Here is a 26,122-nt window from a genome sequence, read left to right on the forward strand (position 1 = left end):
CTCAAAAAAAAATCAAACACTAGCCATATCAGTCAGATAAGGAAAGCTTTAACTTGCAGATATTTTCATACAATTTGTAATTGTCTGATAAAATAATGGGACATGCCCACTTTTCTGCACCTTTGGTTACGAGAAGTTAATGAAGTGCCCTCAACGACCAGCAGATGGGAGTAAAGCAGCAGAGGCAAAATGACAACGATACTCTCGCGATACTTGGAACGTTACGTCATTCCATGATGGCTGAAGATCCTGGCGGAACATTTTTCAATTTCTCTCTCATTTTTCTTTCTTTCTCTCTACCTCAGCTTGCCATAGAGACATGGCAGGACCCACAGGCCAGTTAAGCGTCCGCAGATTATCAAGGTTGACATGCCCAAGAAAGGGAACCGAAAACGGCTGAAATTTAGGGCCGGGGACGTTTGTTCGGAATCAGGTAGGTCAGTTTTGCATTAGCCAGCAAGCTAACCCGCCCACTGTTAGCACGCCTCAGACCGCTGTAATTGAAATAGCTACCCTCTTCACTTTACAACGTTAGGGTTAATTATATGACTGAAATGTTTAATTACATTATAGGCTAAGGTGAGGACTTGGTATGGTAACCTTTAGTGTTTGCTTTCTGGTATTTGTAAGAGCCAAAGTGCAGATAAATCTAACCCTACCGCTAAAGTCAAATGAGAGAGGTGTTTGTTTTGCTGATATATGATCAAAGAAATATGACTTCTAAACAGTATAAGTATTAAAAAAGTATATATGTCTGTTTTACCCAGTGACCGTTGCTGATTATGCTGATGCCGACCCAGCCGTTGTGAAGTCAGGGAGGCTGAAAAAGGCTGTTGCAAATGCAGTTGAAAAAGAAGGTAACTTGTTATCATATGCAGTCAGTCATGTCTGTTTATGAATGATTAGAGATTGCAGTGTCACATGGTCACGTCTGGACAGGTGATCCATGTGCTAAACTTAACACTTTTTTTTTTTTCAGTAAAATTACTCTGCGGCCTGGAGGCATCTCAGGGTGCTGTAGAGGAGGTCCTCTCGTCTTCAGCGAGTGTCACAGCCGACGCTTTGGACAGCAGTGATGATGTAGACCCTGAAGAAGATGGAGAAAACGAAGCTAAAGGGACCCGCAAGAAGAAAAACAAAAGGAGAAAGGGTATTATTAGCGATCTGTTAAGGGGATGCACATAGAGTAATGAGTTGAAAATGTGCAGTGTTATCAGAGTGTTCTGTGATATTTGCATATTGTCTTGCAGAAAGCAGTGACAGCAGTGATGGTGGGGAGTATCCAGTGGATATTTGGCTAGTGCTTGCCTCCTACATTCGGCCTGAGGATGTGTGCAGGTTTGCTCTAATCTGTAAGAATGCCTGGACGGTCACTTGCACTGCAGCGTTTTGGACCAGGCTCTATAGAAGGTGAGGAGGCTTTATTGATCAACTGTGTACAGTCAGGAGTGAACGGTGAACAGTGCACAGGTTATTAACTTCTCATCAACCAGAGAGAACTTGAAGAGGCTGTCCACTCCTCAGGGTCCAATTTAAAACTGTGAACTGACAGCAACTGATGGGATTTTTGTTGATTGGTGTGTTATATGTAAGATGAATTTGCTGAGTCACTCAGGGGCCAGAGGCAGTATCAGTGCTGCTTGGAAAAACAGCTGTATCACTGCCTTCCATGCTTTCGCTTTCCTCATTTTTTTAATCTAAGTAATCCAGAAACACATAAATTATCAGAATGACAATTAGCATACATGTAAAGTACACGATTTATGGTTAAATTGAGGACTGTATCCATTATTAGTAGTGTGTAAGATGAGACAAATTTTCTTAAATGTGGTCCAATAAATTAGCAAAGTAATGGAGTAGATAGGCACTTTGTATAATAAACATGTTTCCTTTCTCAGGCACTACAAGATTGACACTGACCTGCCGTTCCGTCTCCAGCCTGACTCTATTGACAGGATGTGCTCTCTACGGGCCCGTGTGATTCGCTCCCTTTTCCATTTGTATGAGCCATTCAGCTTGCGTGTCTCGAAAATTCCTGCCCTGCCAGAATCCACGCCCACAACATTGCTCAATTCCAAGGTAAATTATCTGCTGTATAGTCAGATATGGAACTAACATTTTTATTTTGTGTATGATTTGTTAGTATTGCATGTGATTAGCTTGTAGTTAAGAGTTTACCTTTTTCATGCTAATACACGCATGGCTAGGTAGGAAAACGCTGGGCTAACTGAGCCTATTTACCAAATTTGTGATATCTAGGCTATCCATGACCGCAGTAAACTAAAGAGTAACAGAAACAACACACAGACTGACATGTGGCATCAATGTTAGAAATTCCAGAGTGGTGACATCACTACATCATGACCTCATCACTTCATCCTCCATCACATGGAAGACAAACTAAATCAGAGGATGGAGAGAATGATGCTGTACATAAAGGAGACGGTTTTTTCGGTCATGGATGTTAGACATAGTGGAGCCAGGTAGCTCAAAGAGCCAGACTTCGTTGCGCTCTCTGCATGATAGGGGCTCCTTATTTAGTGTTTGGTTGGACTGAAAATTTTGACCTACATGGCACATGGTTTGACACCTCTGGGTCATGTATATGTATTAACTAAGTCTAATTTTGCATTTTTATTTTCAAAACAAGAAAAAAAAACAGGAAGAAATACACATATGCATGTACGTACAAACTTAAACAAACCTTTCAGTCTGGAAATATTGATTTTCTTTTTGTGCTTTTAATGGTTCCTGTTGCAGTGTTTACTCTTCTGGGTCAGAAAGCTGCCAGGGACTCGGCCTGAGGCATTGTGGGAGTTTAACTTCAAGTTTCTAAAGCAGGTAAAAAAGGGTTGTGTAAAACCAACTACGCCCCTTTCCTAATATGATCATCTTTTACATAATCAGTAATAATCTGTGGTGTTGCTGCCTTTGTTTTTATTGTTATGTATTTCTGTGGTTATCTCCATCCAGCAGGGACACAATAAGAATGGTTGTGTCAAGTCTTTGCGGATGCCCACACAATACAAAGATGTCCACACGAACCCAGACTCTGACTGCTACATGCTTCAGGTCACCACCCTCAACTTCATCTTTACCCCTGTGGTTATGGGCATGACACTGTCCCTGGTTAGTAACTCTTGGGTTTTTTGTATTTGGTAGAGAGCACAGACTGTTCTTTTAACTACTTGCACATGTTACCCTGTAGCTGACCTGTGCTGCGATGGTAGAAACAGGATATCAAAAAGAAGAATTTTGGCACCTAGGGAGCAGGACATCACTTTTTGCCAGTAGTCTGCATGAACTTTATTAACCTCTGCACCAAAGATTAAGATCCAATTTCAATCATGACCTGGTGCACCAAGTATCCTTCACTCCTCTCCTAATCCAAACTGGTCTGTCTCTGTCTTTCTCATAGTTCACAATCAACGTTAGCACAGACATGCGCCACCACCGCGTTCGTCTGGTCTTCCAGGACTCGCCGCTCCAGCGGGGCAAGAAGAGAGGGGATCAGGGCGGGACCCAGGTGGTGTTGGATCCCGTACACAGTGTAAAGCTCATGGACTGGTGGCACCCACAGTACCCCTCCTCACCCTACACATAGGAGACCTGCCCTGCAGAACGACACACCAAGAACCCTGCTGTTATCTCATCCCACTCACCAAACAGATATGATACTGGATGATTCTGCAGAACTCTGGATTATGATCATTCACATTTCCTTAGACCCTATTAGATGTTAAAGGCAGAATGAGTAGGAAAAAAAACGGTGTTTAGGTTTATAAAGAGTAACCTACATATCCTACTCATTTTGCCTTCAGAGAAGGCCTGAGATGGGATGCAAATTCCAACTGCCAGTGTCACATTCAAATATGTTGCATGCCCATCCACCACAACCTCCACACCCTACTTGTTTTTTTAAACATCATAGGTCTTCATGAATCTAAATGGTGCACTGCAGAACTGTCCAATATGAACATTATTCCTGGGAGACAGGGCTTGTTATGTGTGTTTTGAAATCTGCCATGTCCACATAGGAACATTGGAGTCCCTCTGCACTTTCAACACTCCTCAGCTCCAGCAGTTCCATAGTCTTTCTGAAAACATGAAGAAGTAGGGGGCCGGGAAACCAGAAAACCATCATCTGAAATTAGTAACTGTTTTGATCAGGGATGTCCCGATCCAATTAAGGTATTTTTTTTAACCAACTGGGATCAAGAGCCCAATCCGATCCCTTGTTTTACGTTGGCTAATCACACAGGTGTTTGTACTTGCTACGCTTTCATTCACAGCGATGCAACAACTCTCCATTGTCAGTTGTCCTCCACTTTTCTGAGCTCACGTGTGTGTGTGTGTGTGTGTGTGTGTGTGCGCGCGCGCGTGTGCGTGCGTATAAGAGCTTTGGCTGAGCCCCGCCCACCACAAAACACAGCAGATCAAAAGAAAATGCAGTATGTAACTGTTTAGTTACGTTATTCACTGAAGTTACGTGCACTCGTTTCATTTTAGCTCAGTGCTAGTATCTTAGCTTTGCTTTCAGCCATGACGCACAGTGTTTCACTGCTCTGCTCAACAAAAATAAACACTCAATTGAATACAGTTTATTCAGGTAACTCAGACACAGGCCTCACCAAAGCCACTGGAGTATAGTCTCTTAAAGGGACAGAGAAATTCATTCGACACAGCGACGAGGCAATAAAAGATAAAGAAAGGGGTTGTTATTTTATGCTTTGTAAAACAAGGCTAATTTTGCAAAAAGTGTGCACTGTGCAGCTGTATTATCTAAGCAAATGTATCAGATCGGGACTCTGTATCAATAGATAGTCAATATTAAATGATTAGATTGTGGGCGAAAAACTTCATCGGGGCATCCCTAGTTTTAGTATCTGTTTATATATGAAAAACTACGTCAAATTGTTTAGTAATTTCTCACTTTGGACAGCTGGTAGAACTTTAATTTGTTTTGCATTATTTCAGACAGAAGTGCATCATGTTTCACAATATAAAAAAAATACTGTGATATGATCACAGTGATAGATGATGGATGATCAATATTGATATATTGCTCAGCCCTACAGACTTGCCAGAGGGGAATGTGTCCACTATTATTTTACGTTAGACATGTTGCATGTTGAACCTACATGTGTAACATGTTTTCTAGATAAGTCTTTAAACCTCATGGATTAACAGGGTGGGACATTTTTGCTGTCCTCCCTTGGTTTGTTTTTATACTCACTTGAAAAGTTACTCAAAAATATCTTGATTATGTGCTGGTTTGAATTTGACAACGTTGCATCAACAGAATTGTATTATTATTTTAAAATTTAAGAAACTTGACGTATTTAATTCAAAGTAGCCTCCCTTAGTGTTATGTAAATATTAATGACACTGCTCTTTACTGAAGGGGCCAAAGAGATGATTTACCTCAGACGTCAGCCACTCGCCTGCTGATTTAAGCATTATGTCTTTTCTTTCTAGTGTTTCATGGCTAAAAACATCTTGATTGTCTCATTGCTGGCTGTGTGAGCCGTGTACCCCACTGCCTCCTGTGGAATCTCATTCTCATATTTGAATGGCTTGAAGTGGTTTAAAGTGGTCTGTCTTTCAAGTGTTGAATGTTAGTGGAATCATGCCAATCACATACTTGATTATGATGGGGAGAGAGCTACTACTTACAGTGATTTATCCATTCATCAGACACCGTCAGAACCACTTAACTAGGATCATGAACATATACATATGTTGCAAATGAAAAAATAGATGAGCCGCAACAGTTTACAGCTTCAGAAGTAAAAAGCAGAAGACAGCTGGATGTTCTGGTTGGCAGCAGTTAATTGTTTTAGTGGTTGGTCTAGTGTCAGATGAGAGTTACATTGATAAACTTACTGCACTGAAATAAAAACTGAAACTGCCCATTTTAAATGTCTCCATGTCTTTTGTCATGAGATGTCACAGTTTGCGGTATGATAGTGATTTTGCCTCCCTCTTGTTGTCACAGTGTGTACTACAGGTGTGATCCAACAGTCACTGGACAGTGCAAGTCTCTCCTTCACATCTTTCGACATGTATAAATGCTTTACATGCTGTTGGTGCACTTGTAACCAGTCAACATGCCATATTCTTTTCAGACCAGTGAAACACAAACAAAAATATACTGACATTAGGTGGTCTTTAAAATCACACAGAAACATGCCTGTTGAAAAAAATGTCAATAGGCCAACATACAAACTATAGAAATGTGAATTTGGGGGGGTAAAAATTCATGAACAGTGTGTTGATACTACGATTAACAGGGCTTCCCATATTATGAAGAACACTTCTGGAATCTGCATAATGCATACAGTCACTATTGTGGCCACTTTTCAGTGTCCACATTTTCATTTTAAGATTAAGAAATAAGATTTATTGTATTTCACAGGGTATGAACCCAATCTCTGCATTTAACACTGATACTTAACCCTGAAATGCAACTGGGACTAAACTAAATGCGTCATAAATATGAAACAAAATAAAAGCAGACTGGGGGAAGGCGGTAAAAACGATAAAGATGGAGCTGTCTCCCCTCAGTCGTGTTGGCTGTTGACTAAAGTTAGAGGACCTCTTAAAACTCCCCCTGTGCAGTTAACAGGCATCACGTCATCGCCTCAAAATACCAGCCAGTCGAAGACAGGAAAAAAAGACTACATTTCCCACAAACCCTCCGCGCTCTGCTATTGGTGGTGGTCACAGGTGACCGCAGACGCTCCGAGTTGTGACAACATCTCGACGGGCAAAACGAAAACAAATTAGCCTGTGAAGTGCGAGCGGTGGTCCACGCTGTAGCAGTGTGTGGGGATACGGAGACACTTGAGACTCTTTAAGAGCGTTTTAAAGTTTAAACGCGACTTTTTCTCGCGGTAGAGCCCGGCAGGTTTGGTGTTGTCAGAGCGCACGAGAGAGGTGGGCACGCACTTTTCGTGAACCCAACTTCTTTACTTCGTTCTGTCTGACCTTCAGAGCGGGTAAGTGATATTTTACCTCCGCCACTGACATCTAGCTACTGCTACCACAACACTACCTCTGGAAACCCCGCGAGCTGTCATTTAAAGTGCGTATATCTCGATTTACACGCAAAGTCTCGTGATTTAATGAGGTTAAAATTAAAAATAGCCAACTTAACATTTGTCCTTAGGAAATTAAAGGCATCCCCACCTTGTAATAGTCAGTTAAATGTTGCTAAATCATTACAAAATAGCTATTTCAGCATTGTAGACGAGACTCGCAGCTTCATACTTTAAGCTTTACTTTACCCTTAACATACAGGCTGCAAGCATCACAATTCACAGTGCATCATTTGTTAAGGCCATGTTTCCAGCTCATTATAATGTCATTATGAATCTGAACAGAATAATTATGGAAAGGTGTGGACACCCACCAGCACATAATAAATCATAAAGAACAAAATAGACATCCAAAACACTTCCACATGCTTTTACTCTATGTTTAGAACCCATTAAAGTTTATTTTCTATATTTCATACTAGATTAATTTTACAAAAATAGGGAATAATCATTAAAAAAATAGAATAGAACTGAAATTTAGCTTTTTGTTTTTATGATGGGGACACTGATGCTACTTTGGGACCCACTTGGTTAGACCATAATGCACCACTTTCCCCTTTTTACTGTCATCACTGGAGAGCCTCCCCTCTTGCCATTTATAAGCCGGCCAGTATCAGTAACAACACCTCAGCCCCGGGGTATGCTGCTATGTATAAGTTGTGACTGTAAACTGTACAGACTAATACGCCGCTGCTTATTTAAGTACTTGAACGTCCTGCATGGTGCAAACACAAAAATAATGGAGGCACTGCAGACCATTTATGCCCCCTGTGTGCCCTCTGCAGAGTGGGCTTTATTTACATAGTGGGTTTATTATTAGAGTGTGGAGGGAGTGGAGGGTAAATTTTGTTCGGCCTTATGCTTTCCAGTAATGCAATGTCAATGTGTTATTCCAGCTATAATATCTGACATACCTGTGATTTAGCTGTGATTTCAGAAGACACTGTGTTTTGTTATTCTGCTGTAGGATATGTTCAAACACCTATAAATAATCATGTTAGGTGTAGTCCTGATAAATTTTGCCGCAGGATAGTATTTACCATGATGAATGTAGATTTGAGGATTTACTCCAGTTGCATGTCTCCTTAGAGTATGTGTGCCACCTTAACATCCCACCAACCAAGTGTTTGACATTACATCCTGGTCCATGACCGACGACCTCTCCACCTGGCTTCTGTGATCATCTATACCATTCTCCACAGAACACAATCAGGGTCAAAGGTCAGAGGTCAGCAGAAAGGTCTCCACAGGTCTGATAGCTTGTAACTGACGAGTTCCCCTCTGTCGAGGTTCTGCTTATGACCATGACTCCTCTGCTTTCGTTCTTAGAGCGCTTCGAAGAAATCTCCCTTTAAATGTCACCATATGCGTGATGATGTTGTGGTGACAGCTCATGAAGTGAGTTACCAGAAATAGAAAATCTGGAGCTCAGCAATCCCAGTAAACTACATGTATGATTATGTATGACATAGACTGTGAAAGATGGATTTTAAGGAACTGCAGCTGCTGGAAGCCACAGGAAAACCATATATAGAGCGATATTTAAACAATCAGCAATTAATAATCTTTTTAATGACTGTGGGTAGGTAGAAATGGTAAGGTGCTCTTTGTAATTTTGCTTTGCCCCCAATCACTTCCAGTAAAATGAGTTTTGCAGGAGAAGTTGCACAAGATGTCTGAGGTCACCCAACCACACTGACAGTTTCTTGGTGGCACATGTATTTTCTGACATGTGTTTCGATAGAAATGTGATACCGAAGTACACGAGAACTTCCACCACTTTGTTGTTCACTGTTAATGAGACACACAGACACACACAGATGGGCATTCACATGCATGAGGGGCAGGTTCAGCTGCAGGTCTGAGGAAATAATCTGTGTGTTGATACATTAGGGCAGTTTGTTTGGCTCGGGCACAAACAGTATATGTGCATCAACATTTATGTATTTTAACACACACAAACATGGAGTGAATGTGTTGTTGATGTGCGTTTAGGTCGCACCATGGGAGTATCTCTCCACATAACATTTATGCAGAGCTGTAGCATGCGAGTTAGTCAAACAGTTGTTATGTCATCACATGGTTAAACCTGAATTACCGTTCTCCTGGGAAGACAGAAAACCTTCCTCTCGCTATCTCTGTTTGGATTGTCTCTGTGTCTGTTTTTCTCTGTGTTTATCTGCCGCCTCCTCATTGCTATGAATTCATGAATGAATGAAAACATGTTCGTTGTGTAACCAGATCAGAAAGATAGATGTACTGTGCAGCAACACTGACGCACAGTTTAGGCGGCTGGGCACTAATGCAAAGCTACCACATATCAATAAACCAATTTAATTGGATTGTCTTATAATTTAATCATGTGCCTCTTGATGTGTTTATATAATGTTCCTAAGAATCCCTCTAACCTTCAAAATCATAGATGATTAATAACGTAATATCTGCCGCCTGCTACACAACACAGTATCAGAAAATCTTGATATGACAAGAGTTGAGCGTAAGAACCTGTTGTGTTAGAGGAAAATATATGTGAGGCTGTAAATGCCTTTACCTGCGCTCACTCCCTCCCTCATTGCCAACACAAGTGTGTGTACAGTGTAGAAACACTATTAAGAATGGGACACATGCACATACTGTAGAGGAGTCAGTGGGGTTACTGAGTGCACACTGTGTGATGGGTCAGAGGTTAGTAAACACACTGAGCTGTGAGGTCAGCAAGGTCAGAGGTGAGCGGCCACTATGTAGAGCAGCGGTGACGCCTGACAGACTGATTGCACTCTCTCCAATAGGACAGCGACAACCTGCGCACATGGCCTGTTAAGGAAAACAGAGTCCAGTTCCAGACACTTAAACCTCACTGCAGCGAAGAGGCGACTGTTTTTGACTAACTGGTCTAAATGATATCCTACATTACCAACCTACTAGTTGCAGTGGAGCATTTCTCCTCCTGGGCTTGTGTTTATAGGTGTACGACACATATAATCTGATCACCTTGGCACAAATTAGCACAAGCTTTACATCCTGTGTGCATGGAAAAGTGTGTGTGCGTGTGTCATTTTCAGCCTCATTGGATTCATGTCCGCTTCTAAGTGTTGGAGATGGGGTTAATTTTCTTCAGGTAAACAGAGGCAGCACACACACACACTTGCACACGGGGACACCGACAAGGCTCAATGGATGTACTCTAGTGTGAAAGAGCACAAGGTGTGTGTAAACACAGCCTCATCCATTTGCCATATGGACAGATCTCCCGTGACTCGGACAGTGTTTTCGCCGCTTCGTGACTAGACCAGGAAAAGGTAAATGAGGAAGTGGCTTTATGATGTTGTGGATTTACAATTAATTTAAAAAAAAACCAAAAAGTCCAAATAAACTACCAAATGAGCTGGGACTTTTTAAACCACAGGAATGACAGCTTGGCATGTGCTCTGTGACAACATGACCCATGATCTATCAGAGGTGAGTGTGGGTGGGGCGTTTTCAGGCATGTGCTGAATGTGTGACTGCACTTCCTCATCTTATCTCCATTCCACTGTTTCATATCCTCTTTTGACTGACAGACAGTAGTGATAGTCTTACGCAGTCTGTCTTTTCTCTGTAAGAATGGCGTCTCAGCTGCATCTGTGAACACACGCTGCAGCTGGCCTGTTGTGTACGTTCGGACAATTTGCTTGTTAGTATGAACTGCAGGGGTGTCGTTTGCAGTTTAGCTCTCTGAGAGGCCCACAACAGGTTTCAAAGAGTTATATTTTTATCTTCTTATAAAGATGTTCAGTCATCTCAGCATTGTTGTTGTTTTTTTAAGACAAATTGAGACTTGGGGTTGATATTAGGGGGGCCTATATTACAAAAACTGTTCACTTAACAAATTCTGAAATCGCAGTGTAATTGTCTCAAAAGCTTTTCCTACAAACCAGTAAAAAATATTAATAATATGAGGCAATCTCACTTGTTTCTCTTGCAGTTTCACTTCTTTAAATAAAATGGGTCTGTTGATGTGTATTGTGAAATCTCTTGAAATCATTTGCGGCTTTGCTTCAAGAAAATTAGATTTCAAGACTCAATACAGCATTGATGATTTTAAGAATAATGTTTTGTCTACTTGATATTTATATTATGGTTGGCATTGCTGTTGAAAGTCAACATTCTCTCTCAGCTACTAGAGACTCTGCGCTCCCTTAATAACATGCCCCCTGGGCTCCTCAAACAGGTTTTCCATTATACAGTATTCTTTCCAGTGGTTTTAAGCTGATGGTAATAAAAACAGAAAGGCTGTTTCTCTCAACAATATTTTTGATTAATTTCAGTCTGGCTTCATATGAGGATGTTAAATGACCCACTGATGACTCATGACATGACTTTGCAAATATATTCATGTTGGTTCTCACGTCTGCCTTTGACTGGGAAGGCACGACATTGTGACTGATAGTCCTCAGCATATAACTGGGATTAATGCCAGAGCCGTTGTGCATGTTTTCACCTCTTATGTCAACCTTATCAGCCATGATAGAAAGTTTTAATATTATCTTTTGCTTGTCGCTCCTTTGATCTCAAACATTGTAGGTCACACACTTCATATGTTTCCTCTTGATAATTAAGAAGTACAGTATTTCCTTGCACTTATGCTGATGACACTTGGCTCTCAGTTCAAAACCAAATGCAAGGTCTTACTGTTTGATTACAAGATTCTTAATAGCTTGGCTCCTTCCTATCTAACTAAAATGAAAGGGGTCTGTCTGTCCATCTGTTTGTCTGTCCTTTGATTTTCCCAATAACCATTTATCCAGTCGACCTCACATTTGGCGGCTGTATTGCTCAGGACTCAAGTAAGCGCTGTGTCAATTGCTTGCTTTTGAGATCTACAGGATGTATTTATTTGCAGTGCAGTACTACTGCTAGAAGCACACACTGTGTAGTGTTTTGAGAGGGTACCCCTGTTTACTGTAACACCGCTGCTGCTGGGTATGGCTCACTCTCTGTCACTCAGTTATAGTACACACTCAAGTATTTCTTAAGGATCAGTGATGTAACTTTAAGAATGAGGGCTTTTGTTCTCAGAAACAGTTTGGTTTCAAATAGAAAAAGTGTGCTGTTAGCAATTATACAACAGTTAGTTCTGGCCCTGCAATCTGATTGGTCGAGACAGTAAAACTGTGATGATATTGGAGTCAACAATCAAATCAAAACTGACGGTTAGTGTCAGTTAGGTCAGCAGTTGCGTTGTAGGCTAATTAATTCATCCACTGTCAAACAGCCAAAAATATGGAGTTATTTCCTAAAATACGCTTTGAATTGAACTATGAATGGTCATCAGAGGAAGATGAGGGAGAGGAGAAGCTGAATCCATCTGAGCACACATCCAGGTTTGTGAGTGTTTCATCAGCGGAGCTCAATGACTTGGAGAAAAGCAACATACTGTCAGATCAGAAGGCAGATTTGGCTGTGCCTGTGAAGCCACAGTCCACCATGCAGTCACCAGAGACTTACTTCACCGGCTGCACAATTAATGGAAACGTGCAGATAAATGTGTATAAAGAGTAAGTGCCTGGCGCACCATGTCTGCGTTACATAGCAACGGTGACAGCGGAGTCCTGAGGGAACTATTTTTGTTGGCGGAAGACAAATAAAATGCTTAAATTATCTATTTTTCAACATTTCTTAATCAACCTTGCTTATTTAACTGTTGAACTGTTGTATAAAAGCAATATCACACGAGAGGGAGTGATGTTGTACTGTGATATCGTCACGGTTGTGATTCGGTCGTAGGCACGAGGCCGCAGGACGATAACACGGTACAACATCACTCCCTCTCGTGTGATAATGCTTAAATGATGTATACTTTAGTATCGCTAAAGGATGCAACAATATCAATGCAGATGTATTACTCAGGACCCAAGGAAGTGCTGTGGCGAGCGTGAAGTTGTTTGGGTTAACAATTCTCGAGAAGGCTGCAAGCAGTGATACAGTCTAAAGGGCCGTCCACACCAAGAAAGATAACTGTAACGTTAACTATAACAATAACAATGGCAGCATCCACACCAATTAACGATATCGTTGTGTTACGCCAAACACACACTGCTCGGTGCAGTTGGCAGGGGAGGGATGAGTGCAGCAAATCTACCAGCCACTTGCATATTTCACCAGCATTCAGCTGGTAATGTTAAATGGTGCTAATTTTGGTCAGTGAACGGTGGTGATAATAATCATAAGGAGGCGAGACAGTTGTTGTCATTCATGTTTAGCTACGTGAAGTAATGGTAGTTAGCATAACAGCTAGCGTTGGTTATTCATAAACGTCTTATCCCTGTGAACAAATACACTCACCACTTATGCCAAGGGTGCGCCCGATTGCGTCCCAGATGTCCCTCTTCTTGGTCGCATCTTTATAAAGTTGCTCACTCTTATCATAGAAGGGTGGATTTTTTTGTACCTCGGTGATTAGCCTCTCTCCTACGTCGTCCGCCATGTTGAATGAGTCTGTGAGTGACGTAGTGACGTGATGAACGTCTCGACCTGTCATTTCGGATGGATTTTGATTGGCTGTCAGTGTTTCTATCGTTCATCAAATCGCTCTGAAAGTGATCCGAATGATAATGAAATGCATCTTTCTGTGCTCTCATTACACCAAGCTGCCTTTTTCCAAGATTTTCACCTCATCAACTCTCCACAATGTTTCCAAAGCATGGAGATTATTTATATTTACAGAATCCAACTTTCTGTCATGTCCACCTTTCTCAGTGGTTGGTGTATTACACCACAAAGGTGTTTCAATTTCAGTGCTTCTGTTGCAATTTGATATTATGCCAGGAATGAAATTGTCTTGGTGGAGATTATCTCTTATTCAAACCAGTGTGATTTCACTGCTCAGCTGGAGAACTGAACAGATGCTCCCTCTTTGCAGGCGCTCTTCTCATTTTAGAAGCGCTCTTATCTGCTGGGATTAGTAACGCTGAAAAGCACAGCAATTTTAGTAGCAGCACTGTACTCTGCCCGAGTTTATTGACATTTTTATTGGACAATGTCTTCCTCCTCTTTGTTAGTGTTAGCCATAGTCAGTGGCAGAATCATCTGAAGTGGAAATGCAGCAGTCTACTGTATAAGGTTGTGCGTGTGTGTCTGTGTATAGAGACACAGCATTCCTTTGTCTGCGCTGCTTAATCAAAAACTGTCCCCATATTTGGTCAGAGGGCAAGAAATGGATGCTGATCCGGCACACACAAACACAAACACAAACACAAACACACACACACACACACACACACACACACACACACACACACACACACACACACACAGCAAAGCACACAGGAAGTTTTCTTGTAAGCTTATCTTATTGGTTATCATCCTCTTGACCCCTCCTTGAACTCTTCCCGTGTTTTCAATTGTTTCTGTCCTCCTTTTCTTACCTTTTATGCACTCCCTCTGCAGTTCTTTCTCTCACTACCTCTTGAAAGTCTGAAGGGCTCAAAGGCTGCCACATTCTTCATACTAATGGTAATTAGTTTTCAACTTGTCAGTGTATTGTGGATGAACATAGGAGAAAGAGGGGGTGGAAGAGGGACAATGAGAATTAGTGTTGGACGTGTAAACTTTGTGTAGAGCAGGTTTTGGTGTGTGACGGTCATAGTGAAATTAATTTGTGTGTGTGTGTACCTTATCTTACAACTCATCTAACCCTTTCACCAAATACCTTCCATTCCAACTCACCATACATGGAGACTCTCACCCATGTAAAAAGAAATGCTGTGTAGCTGGTTGGCTGGTTATTGCACTACTCTCTCTATCGCACACATAGATCCCTGCTTCTGTTTACTCCGTATTAATAATGATTAATTACCCTTCTCAAAATAGAAAAGCGTGCTCTAAAAATAAATGCCTAGTGGCTTACTGCACTGTGACTGAGACATCCAGCCATTCAGTAGCAGCCCAACATGTATTTCTCAGTTTGTTTATGGAGCTACAACCAAGGGGTTAGGTCCAGGTCTGAAAAGTGAAGCCAATGCTAAAGTGCCTTAAATTTGCATTTGCACGCCACAAAATTAGGCTTAATACTCATGCACACAACTTGAGATCACCTCTTGTTATATGATGTAGCACTTACTCAGAATGGTATGAGGAATTTTTTTTTCACAGCCATTTCATGACCAAGCATTGCTTAAAGTTATAGAACTTTAATTGAAAAGATACCAGATATTTAAGGCTGATGTAGACGATAATGTATGTAAAATGATGCATAATGTGTTAATGTTTCCTTTTGATGTGAAGCCATAAAAATAGCTTAATGTGTCTTTTTTTATTTCACTCCGCATCAGCATCATCATATTGCTCCAGAAAGAGCGTATTAACATGATACTATCAGATGTATATCATATAAGGCAAACATTTCATGTGCAAATCCATATATAAATGTCAAATTGTTGACCCATTGTGTGCAACCCTGGTTATAACTTGTCTGGCATATTGACAGCACTGTTTGTCCTACTTAACAGATAGCCCTAGGTAGATTTAAACCTCACTCACACATCATTACAGCCGTTCAACACTTTCAAGAGAGCCAGAAGTATAGTAGTATTTGTTTGCAGCCTCTTTGCAGCCAAGGTAACCAAAAGAGTAAACGAAGGGAAACATGTCCTGTGGACGAGTGGATGAGGGTCTTAGGTGGTGTGTTTGTGTATGTGGACATATGTGTGTGTGCATGCGTGTGTTTGGGTCCTGCCTTCTCCATAGGCCATTGTCAAAAGAGTACAAGGCTGTGTTGGTCAATGATTTCCCCTCCTACACATAAGCCCGATGATTGGCCAGACTTGACAGGAACGCAGCTTTCCCAACCAATAAGCTGAGGGCCTGGAGGGGTCCTGCCCCCGGACCAAAATAACCCAGTAAATACACTGCGGGCACTATGAGAACTGGAGCCGAATGCTTTGTGTACAAACAAGGGATGCTTGTCAGCCGGGTACTGCTGAACCATGCTGGCCAGTGTTCTCCGCTGGTGTGATAGGCACAACTAGCTGAGTGGCACTTTGATACCAGTGTTTGTGATTCTGCATTCAGGGACACAGGACAGTGTAGGAGACTTTGGATGGAGGGTTACTGATAGTTGGGTTACATACAGGGATGGAAGACAGGCTTGAGACAGAGTTTAAGTAGCACAGAGGATCCATCAAACAAGCTGCTGGACACAATAGGCATTCTGCATGTGGCCTTTACAGTATGTTGAGGACATATGTGTTACAACCCGAGGCAGATGCAGATCAATTTGCTAATTGATTTTAAAGCTGGTCACTCTGTATTTTAGTTTAATGAGTTGAGCTTACAGTAAGGTCTAATGAGAAGGGAGGACTTCAGTGATACAATTTGGGGATTTTAGGAGTGCTGTCACCTTATAAAGGAGCATGACAGATATACAAACATTGAAATTGCTTTGTTCTGTCCTCTGAAACTTTCATTGTATTAGAACATCCTCCTTATTTCCACGTTCTGAAGTGCAAATATCCTGATATTACGCATGATTTCACCACTAGGAGGCTCTTTTAATTGTCCTATCAGCAACCTAGTTATCATTCTGTCTTTTATTGTTTGTTTTTTTGTCTGTTGTTAGAGGGATGTGTTAATGTGTATCTGTTTGATTGAGAATGTCGTGAATGTCTGTGTTTGTACGTGCTGTTGCTTGTGTTGACGTGAAAACAGCCACACTCTATCCCTAAGGGTAGAGGGAGGAGTGATTCAAGGTGTGACTACTGTTTCTTGTAAACAAATCTAACAGCACTTTTTTCCCAAGAAGATTGACTTCAGTCTGAACTCACTGGCCTGTCACGATTAAATCAATAATGTTCAGTTTGTATGGGACTGACAGGAGAGTGTACACTTTTCACCAGTGATCATTGAAAGCAGTAGACTTCAAACCAGATGGCAGTAACCCACTTTTGATTGAACATCTATAGAAATGTGTGCCGCACTGTAGCATCTCAGATGTTTTTAAAACCAGATTCTTGTACAGTCATCGGCCTAATGTCGTCAGTTTTGTCATAAAAAAATTATTAAGATCCATTTGCGTCAGTCGTAAGCTGTCTGCTGTGATTCAGTGCTCTGTGGTCGCTACACCTGTTTCTATTTTCTAGGAACATGCTTTAACATTCTTACGCCCAATTAATAATCTTTTAAAAATAAAGTGACCATGACTTTCAGGAAATGATAACACGTGTATTTCGATGGAATGTTTCTTTTTATTTTGATAAGGCAAAAGTGTGTGATAACTGATTATCTATGACAATAAATATGGTGTTAATATATATTTCTTGTCCTCAGGATTGTGTATACACCTATCTGTTAAGTCTTATAACCATCTAAGCATGCAGGTTTGTATGTGCATTTGCGTGTGATAGGGTGACAGTGTGTGGGAGTACAGTTAAAGAAGTAAATATGCTGATTCACTGCCCTATAGTTCAGAAAAACACACACACAGTGACCTGCCAGACAAAATAAGGAATTGCTCTCAGGGTCTGTTTATGTGCGCACATGTGTAGGTGTTACTGTATGCAAATGCTGTACACTGCTTTAGGCAGGAGGCTGGACTGAAGGAGGAGTTTCACATTAGAGTGAAAGAGGGGAATAAACGATAGAGGGAGATGAGTTTACTGGACACAGGGCTGTCGTTGTTGTGGCTCCAGACTACGGCATTCAGGCTAATTTAGGGGAAGAGGAGGAGAGTGGGAGGAGGAGGAGGAGGAATAGGAAGCTGAGCAAGTGATTAGAGAGAGGGAGGAAGGTGACTAATAGTGACTGTCACTCAGCCTACTGTAGCTTGGCTGGAGGAGGGAGGAGTGCCGCCACAACCAGTGAACCGGCATATGAATGCACTAGTTGGTCGGGCCCAGCCAGTAAAGAACTGTTTGTCTCTGTCAAGGAGTGTGTGCATTAACACGTGGAGGAGCAGATGTCTCTTGGATACACTATGTTGTCTTTGGAATAGTTGGAGAGTTGCTGGTAAGGATCTAAGTTTATACAAACTCTGCTATACGAATCAGTGTTTCTCGCTGCCTGGCTGTTGGATACATCACTGTCAGTCTGAGCTCCATTCAAGCCGACATGCTGTTAAATCAGAAATGAAACTGTACATATCCTTTAAACTGGAACAGAAGCAGTAGTAGCAACAGAGGCAGCATTGGTTAAGTTCCTGTCGATTGTGAACTTATCGTTACACATTGCGTTTTGACCTTTCAAAAACTGAAATAGGATTTACAGATGTCGAGTCATCACTGCATTGATTAGCAGTGTCATGATTGTTATTTGCAACTTAGTGGAAGCAGAAAGTCAGAGTGATGGTACTGATTGTGTGAGACAATGAAAGTAACTTCCTGAAGTACAACATCTCTCTGATGCTAACTTGTGTGACAAAATGCACCAATTTAAGAAATAACATAAGGTAAACTGAGGTCAGATTGTTGAGAGATGTTTTGCGTGTTTGGAGTGCTGCTATGCTAAGTTATTATTAGCACTACACCTGCACCACAACAGGCTGACGAAATGCGTTGTATATCCCATGATGTGAGTGTGAATACCATTATGTGCATTGTTCCTGTTGTCAAATATTCTATATGTGATTGGTCTGTGCAGATGCTCTGCACAGGGAATAGCCTTATTGACTTAAGCCTGAACATTTGTTTTCCTTTTTAATTTTTAAGTGTATTTAAGTATTATATGAGAAGTGGCCATCGATATCAAAGCACTGCAAGCACAGATTTGCGTCTTGAGATATTGTGTCATGACAAACATCTTCGTTCTTTCCCTGGGTTTCCTGCAGAGGAAGTTGCTTCACCACTGACAAAACTAGGAGTTGTGAAAACTGATGGAAGGAAAGGGGAAGTGATGCATTGTGGTTATAATTGATGATGATGGTCTGTTGTCTTTCCTGTATTTCATTGTGTTGCACTGTAATTAGACATGGCCGAAAGTGTGTCCGTGCCGATAACCTATTGTTGTCCTTTTCCTTGCCACTTTCACATCACTCATTTCTCTGTGATCGGTGAAGCAGAGTGACCTGAGCGAGGTGGGACTGAGTTGACAGGGTCTGGACAAGGGTCTCTCTTGGTCAGCTATTTATAGTCTGTGTTTTCAAGGTGACAGGCATTGTGATTCACACTCGATGTTGATGAGTTACGGTGATTCATTCAGATGACCTTCAGAGAGTTGGTTACTGAGCAGAAATATTACGCTGTGGGCACGTTATGCCTGTAAATTACATTCAATTTAAGGACACTCACCATTTTATTAGCATTTGTCATGCAACCAGCCTTTCAACCCAACCATGCTTAAATATATAATGAAAGAGGGTGTAATGTTTTGAATATTTTACTTGAGTGCACAAATCAGTTAACCTTTGTGTTATAGAAACTCTCCACAAGAACTCTACTCATTTGAACAATGGAGGCATTAAAACACCTTGAAACCAGACAGGAGAGTGCCAAAACCCCTCATAGCAAACTTGACAACATGATGGCCAAGAACCAGCTGCATAAGAGCTCCAACAATTTACTGTATGAGTAAACAGACCTGAATGGCTGAATCAAAAATGTCTCCTGCAGCAGAATTACAGAATTAAGCCTTAAATTAACAGAGAATATCCTCTCGTCATACCATTCAGCGCGTGTTAATATTCAGGTCTAACCATGGTCTGTTGCCTCCGATGTTTCCGCCGTGGAAATTCTTCTCTCTTCTGAAGTTCTTCAGTGTGTGTTGCACACCTGCTGCTTCCCCCCACTTCAACACTCCAGTGCCTCCTCTGTTTCTCATTCACACTCCAATCACAATCACATATTTCATGTGACAACTATTCATTCCATCTGTCCAGTTTGCAGTTTATGCAGCTATAACCAACTATCTTTTTTCTTTTGCTTCTTTCTTCGTGTCTGTTTTAAGTTTGTATCTTTTTCATTTCACACCTCCATTGCTTTTCATCTCTCTCTGTTCCATGACCCCACCCCCCTGCAGATTGCCGTCAACTTTCTCCAGCATCCAGACATGTAGTGTGCAACACACGCAGAGCATATTCCTCCTTCTGAACTCTTTTTCCTCTCAAAAAGGTAATTGCACATGTGTCTATATGTGTCAGTCTTTGTGTTTAAATGTGCCACTATATTATAGAAATCCGCCCATTCAGTTGTTGTGGAGCTACCCTGCCTTAACACAGCAGGCAATCCTGACTTAAATGACTTAAATAGAAATAAGGGTCATTATTTCTAATGTATACACACCCCCTCTCTGCTGTAACTAAATCCCTAGTATGTGTTGTAATTAGTACAGATGTGAGGTGGTAACAGGAATATTTTTACATCAGAAACAGCAATTGACCCAACAGAATACCAGTCCTGAGTGTTTGAAAATGATCTGTCCGTCAGTCTGCCAGTCTGTCTGTCTGCATGTCCGAATAGTTCTGTGTTTTCTGTCGCTAAGGGATACAGCTGTTTGTGTGTGTGTGAGACCAAAGAGGAAGGGGTAAGGACCCCATACTTGCCATGCCAGCCATGTCACATATATCCTACCAACCTTACCCTTTGAGCGTGTGCGGTGGTGGCGGTTAGGAATATTGACACTTTAGGTTTGTTTACACGCTCTGAAAGACTCGGCTCAAAAGCAGACAGATGCTGTCGCGTGGTAATACATGTGCACACTTACCCTTTATGTGCATGTCCCCCTCTCACCTCCATTTTGCCACAAGCAAACACACACACAGATGCATGCAGATAGACACACACATGCACATGCACATGCACAAAACAACATGCATACACACAAAACAAAAAAACACACCATGGCTCAGGGGAACAGGGTGTTCCTGAAAAGGAGAACAGAGAGCAGAGGGGGTTATTTTAGTCATTAGAGCAGGCAGACAGATAGCTTAATGCGGAAAGGGTGTGTGTGTTTGTGTGAGTGCGCATGTGCAGTGATGGAAAGGCTGGTGAAGTGCACAGTGCAGTGTCACATTTGAAACCTTTGTGATATTAACAGGAAGTTTGACTAAGGGTCCGATAACCTGAAACGTAGCATCAAAAGTGATTATCAACGGTTGTACAGAGGCTACAGAAGGATTTTTTTTATTTTTCAAGAATGGCTTAAACTTGCATGTCTTAACAATGTCATGACTGAGGTTAAAGTTCTTGAACAGTATTTCTAATGTGATTGTACCAGATGTTTCAAGAGGTGTAAAGCATTTGCGTGACCTTGAGGAATTTCTTTATACTGTCACTCACCATGCCAAATTGCTGTGATCGTAATACAGAAATAGAGTTTGAATTTTGTGAAGCAGCTATGGCCACATACGTGTGAATGCACATGTGCTTTCTCATCAGAGAGCACCTGAGTGTATGCGTGAATGTTCATATCCCACATTCAACTGCTCAATGTTGGCTGTCGAAAAGGCCTTTCTTGGCATGGCACAGTCAATTCTAAAAATACACACTCCACAAATTAACACCATGTCTCTGAGCACAGGTGCCATGGCCCCACACTGCCCCCAAGTGTGTGTGTACTTGTGTGTTTGTGGCAGTGGATGTGTATGTGTTACGCTTTGCACATGTATGTATGCATAGGAAGGAACTAAAGCTGTGTACAGCATGTTTAATGTATTCAGTATTTTCCATTGTGTGCATATCGTTGGCACGTATGTTTGCGACTAATCTGTGGCACAATCCAGAGTTGACCTCTGACCCAGGCTTCCTCCACTCTACATCCTCCCACTGGCTGTCAGTGTTTGAAGTGAAGGGCCCGTGACATCACAGCGTTGGACGCACAATGATCGCTGTGTGCTCTTACTGCGTCACAGATGCCTGCTTACCCCAGTGGATGCCAGGCAATGGGAAGGCCCATGTGGGAGATCATGCTGCCTGGTAGCAGTGTGTCACCATACGATCAGGAAGTGATATCCTGTCAGTGTGTAAGCATGCCTTAAAGGGTATATTATGTATCATAGCTTCACCACAGTTGGAGGGTCTATGATTTACAAATAGCTGCATATAGCTTTGCGTATGTTGGAAAGTTTGGTAGTGTTGTGTAAACCCTGTAGCCACAACAAGTGGTGTCATAAGTAGTTTCATTTTGCTGAGCTGGGGGATTTCAAATTTAATATTGGTTATTTCATTGCCTGTAATCTTCATTTGCATAAATTCTTAACCAAAACTGATGGATGGATTTGGAACTTCTCACTTATACATGAGGGATTCATCACTGTGTCTGAGAGTCAAACCGTGCCGGTGCCGCATACTGTATGTGTGTTCTCCTACAAATAGCACATAACATTGTGTCCCTGTTTTATGTGTTGCTCATTGATGTTGTCTAAAGGTGTAATAGCTATGGATAAGTTGGAGAGGTGCTGAAACATCTGTATCCCACGTTAAAGAGGACCTATTCTATTAGGTTTATACTTGTATTTAAGGTTTCTACTAAAACATGTTTACGTGCTTTATTGGTCGAAAAACACTTTAGTTTCCTCATACTGCCTGTCTATTCAAGCCCTGCCTCTGAAAAAGAACAATCTGCTTTGATTGGTTAATATTTCCATGTCACCCACATCTCTCTCTATGCCATTACTGCAGCCGGGTAGTGTCTGTAACTGAGCATAGCAGCACTTTCTATCATGAAAAATCACCAGTAGAGGCCTCTAAACCAAAATCTTCACAACTGGACATGTTCCAGCAGGAATATGATCCGAAATCGGGGCGATATTAATAAGATTGGCAACCAAGATTCACAGTCTATAAAGCATACATATCTATCCATAGACTCTCAAGGCCTGGAGTGCATCTGGCTGGCATGCCCACCTTGCCAGTTGAGTTTGGAGATGTAATCACCCCATTGGCCAGACTCTATAAATACACTGTGCAGCATTCCACCACTCTGTGTATATGTGCGAACACACTTTGTTTGTTTGTCACTGCAAGTAGGCACCTTTAAAGACACAGTTTCCACTACAGGAGGGCCTCTGTGAAGCCCCACATGTCAGCAATAGGTACTGAAGTTCGTCCAACAGCATCAGTTGCTCTAGGAAAATCTGTGTCTCTGATTAGCGTACTTTTTGTTTGAGTTTTTAGTCCATTTTAGCAGTTTGGAGCTGCTGGTGTGGAGTTGGCTTGTCCTCAGGTCCAAGTTCTGGTACATGTTTGTGTTGAAATGCTTGTGTTTCAATGTGCATCTCTGCATGGGTGTGTGTTTTTCATGTGGGCCATCCAATGGGCACAAAGCGGGCAGTGTGTGCCCCCTCGGTTGCTGAAATGTACACTTTGGACAACAGGCGGCTTCAGTCCTCAATAGGAGCTGCCCTTCTTATTGTACCTCACGCACAATGAGCTTTTCTCTCTCTGTCTGTCTTTCTCTCTGTGTCTTTCTCTCTTTATGACCATATACAGACAGTGTTTCTGATGAGAGACTGGAGGAACCAGATTCTGATTGGTTGTGTCGACCCTAATGTCCTTGTCACTGCTCTTCTGTATATAGTTGTTTCACAACACCCAAACATCAGCAGAGACATTAGAATACAATAGAAACACGGCCCTTCATAGGTTTTATTACACCTTTGTGAGTCCAGACGAGGTTAGTCATTCAGGGGATGAACACAAGTCATTGCAGAAGGGGAACTATCAGTCCTGGGACTCCCCACGGAGTGTGTGTGTGTATACATATTTGTGAGTGTGTATGCATGAGAGAACAAAGGAAGGGGTGCTGTAAGGGGTTTATGGGTGTTCCCCATCATCCTTCTGCTCACATGATCACCCAAAAACAACATGACCACATGAGTCTCACATGACCTCTCCAAAGTCGAGGAAGTGCCTTGCAATTTACTCTTTTTTTCTGACGGGACAGAGCTGGGGGGGGCAGAGAGTGTTCTTGCTTACTTATCTTGATCCAATTCCTTCTCTCAAACATGAGAGTAGATATGAAACCTCAGAGCTACACAGAGAGTGTAGAGATGTTAGTCTGGAGATGTGCTTTTCTTTGCTTGGTTGGCCCAGTACATTGCTCATACATCGCACAGTCAATCATACTAACTGGTGTGAGTTACAGAGAGATCCTTTTTGTCTTGCCAGAAACGGCCCCGAAATTGCTATGGCCAAACACACCAGACTTTATTTAAATAAACAGTTGTCTTAGCGTGTATAAAGCCTATCTGGGTGATTTAAGGGTTTCTTTTAACCAAAGCAGAGTTTGTGTTTGAACAGTGGAAAGACGAATCAAGATGGCTTCTGTGAGTTTTATTTTGTTTCTGTTGACTTTGAATGAGGTGTGTTTTACAAGGATAAAATTCCTGCGTATTGAAATGGAGTCTGGGAGGTTTGGCGATGGTGATTTCGTGGCTGTATCTGGTTAAACAAAAAAGATCTTACTCCTGAACAAAAACGTCTTATCTCTGTAGGGATCCTTTCCATGATGTTGCCAGACACTTAAAATATTACTCTGTTAGAGTCAAAGTTTAAGTTACCAAAGTAGGATTGACAAAGAAACGATTACCAAATATAGCTATATAGATGAATAATAGTTTTTTAGTTTACTTATTCCTCTGTTTGGTATACTGTATTTGATATAGGCAGCGTTCTTTATTGTTTATAGACAATACCTTTCAGAATCTGGGCTTATTTTGCTGATTAAAAAATGTTGATTAATATGTTAAAACATTGCAAATGATTGTGACACCAAGACATGAAAAGCCTGTTTTTTATATATTAATGTACAAGACAGACATTGTACGAGTACCCTGCACATCTGTTAAACAGCATAGAGGGAGTTATTTGAGGCCTCATACAGACAGAAAAAGACACGGCAGCAGGGAATTCTAAATAGGATTAGGTGGCCTGACAGCCTGTCTTTTAACAACTTGCTAAAGGTTGACTGGGTGCCTTTGATTCAGTTGGAACATAGACTGCATGTTAGTGGAAGACAGGCGATTGATCCCGCTTGCCAAGCATCAACATGCATACCTATGGAGCAACACCAGTGGAAAAGTCCAAAGTCCCAGAGCTGACAGGTTTCTGGTAAAGGAACAATTAGAGGTTTTGGAAACAGTTTTGAAAATGTGTTTGCTGGCTTACCCGGAGTTGGATGAGAATCAGTTTCAGACAATGACACGTCCAGGATGTATTTGGCCCAGCTTGAAAGGACATACAGTAGCAGTGTCACGGTCAACTTGACCTGAGGTTATCTTTTGTGATAATCTTTAGATAGGAAAGGGGATGCTTAAATTACAGTTTAAAATCAAATCACCGTCACACAAGCGCAGACAAAGCTGACGCATAAGACAAGTATAAGGTAAAGAACACCTAACCACAAAGAAACGGCTCAGTTAACATATAAAAAGAACAACATTGCACACTTCCTCTTCTACTCTCACATCTCTCATCACCCTGTTACACACTATATCAGGCTTCTCTACTGAATATGTCAGTTAAATTAGAAGCATCTGCACAGCATCCACTCTTGTTTAAGAATCACAGCAAACCTTTTAATCCTTTGTTTTCTCCCCCTGGCTCAACTGTCACTCTTTCTATTTTCCTTTTCTCCCTCACAGTTTCCTTTACTTCTCGGGCTGGACTGCGGTGCATTGACATCGGCTCGCCCTCCCCTGCCCCCTCGCCCCCCAGCAATGGCCTCGCGCATCGGCCTGCGGATGCAGGTACAACACAATCACTCTCCACTGTCCAATATGCAGCACATTCAAGCCTTTTATTAGCTGTGGATATCAATGTCTGTTTGTAGTGTTGTTTGATTGAGTTGACACTGGGGAAGAGGATATTCTGCTCAATGTCAGAGCTTTGTGTGTATGCCAATTATTTGAAGGGCATCTGCATACAGCAACCACTGATAAATTTGACCGTGCTATTATATACAGTTACTGTACATACTTTTCATACAGGGTGATTTAATAGATGTGTGAATCACCAGTTGTACTCTCTGAACAGTTCTTCGTGTCCACTCTTAAATAAGGGAGGGGGCAGAGAAGTGCTGAAAGCAGCATCACCCATCACACTCTGTTTATAGGT

At 41.7% G+C, this 26,122-nt stretch overlaps 2 protein-coding genes across 11 annotated transcripts in view; both read left to right on the top strand.

Annotated features, from left to right (window-relative positions):
* Positions 1–244: 244 nt before the first annotated feature.
* On the top strand, positions 245–5,909 carry tmem183a (transmembrane protein 183A). 2 transcript variants are annotated; one of them, XM_049584694.1, is made up of 8 exons: positions 245–433; positions 768–857; positions 980–1,150; positions 1,251–1,410; positions 1,899–2,079; positions 2,761–2,841; positions 2,974–3,129; positions 3,419–5,909. In XM_049584694.1, the coding sequence occupies exons 1-8, from the start codon at positions 370–372 to the stop codon at positions 3,602–3,604; spliced, it is 1,089 nt and encodes a 362-aa protein (XP_049440651.1). In that variant the 5' UTR covers positions 245–369; the 3' UTR covers positions 3,605–5,909. The 2 variants fall into 2 exon arrangements, with proteins under 2 accessions (XP_049440651.1, XP_049440661.1); XM_049584704.1 differs by having other exon boundaries at positions 2,977–3,129.
* Positions 5,910–6,751: 842 nt separating this feature from the next.
* tfeb (transcription factor EB) overlaps positions 6,752–26,122 on the top strand; it is a 38,096-nt gene continuing 18,725 nt past the window's right edge. For 3 of the 9 annotated variants that reach the window (XM_049580169.1, XM_049580205.1, XM_049580214.1), the window contains exons 1-3: positions 6,752–7,001; positions 20,088–20,179; positions 25,651–25,755. In XM_049580169.1, the coding sequence (XP_049436126.1) occupies positions 25,726–25,755 (30 nt within the window). In that variant the 5' untranslated portion in view covers positions 6,752–7,001; positions 20,088–20,179; positions 25,651–25,725. Of the gene's footprint in view, positions 7,002–17,743; positions 18,084–20,087; positions 20,180–25,650; positions 25,756–26,122 lie in introns of those variants that run through there. The other 6 variants (XM_049580219.1, XM_049580220.1, XM_049580178.1 and 3 more) reach the window with 5 other exon arrangements.

The sequence above is a fragment of the Epinephelus fuscoguttatus genome, linkage group LG1 (assembly GCF_011397635.1).
Source record: "Epinephelus fuscoguttatus linkage group LG1, E.fuscoguttatus.final_Chr_v1".
Classification (NCBI taxonomy): Eukaryota; Metazoa; Chordata; class Actinopteri; order Perciformes; family Serranidae; genus Epinephelus; species Epinephelus fuscoguttatus.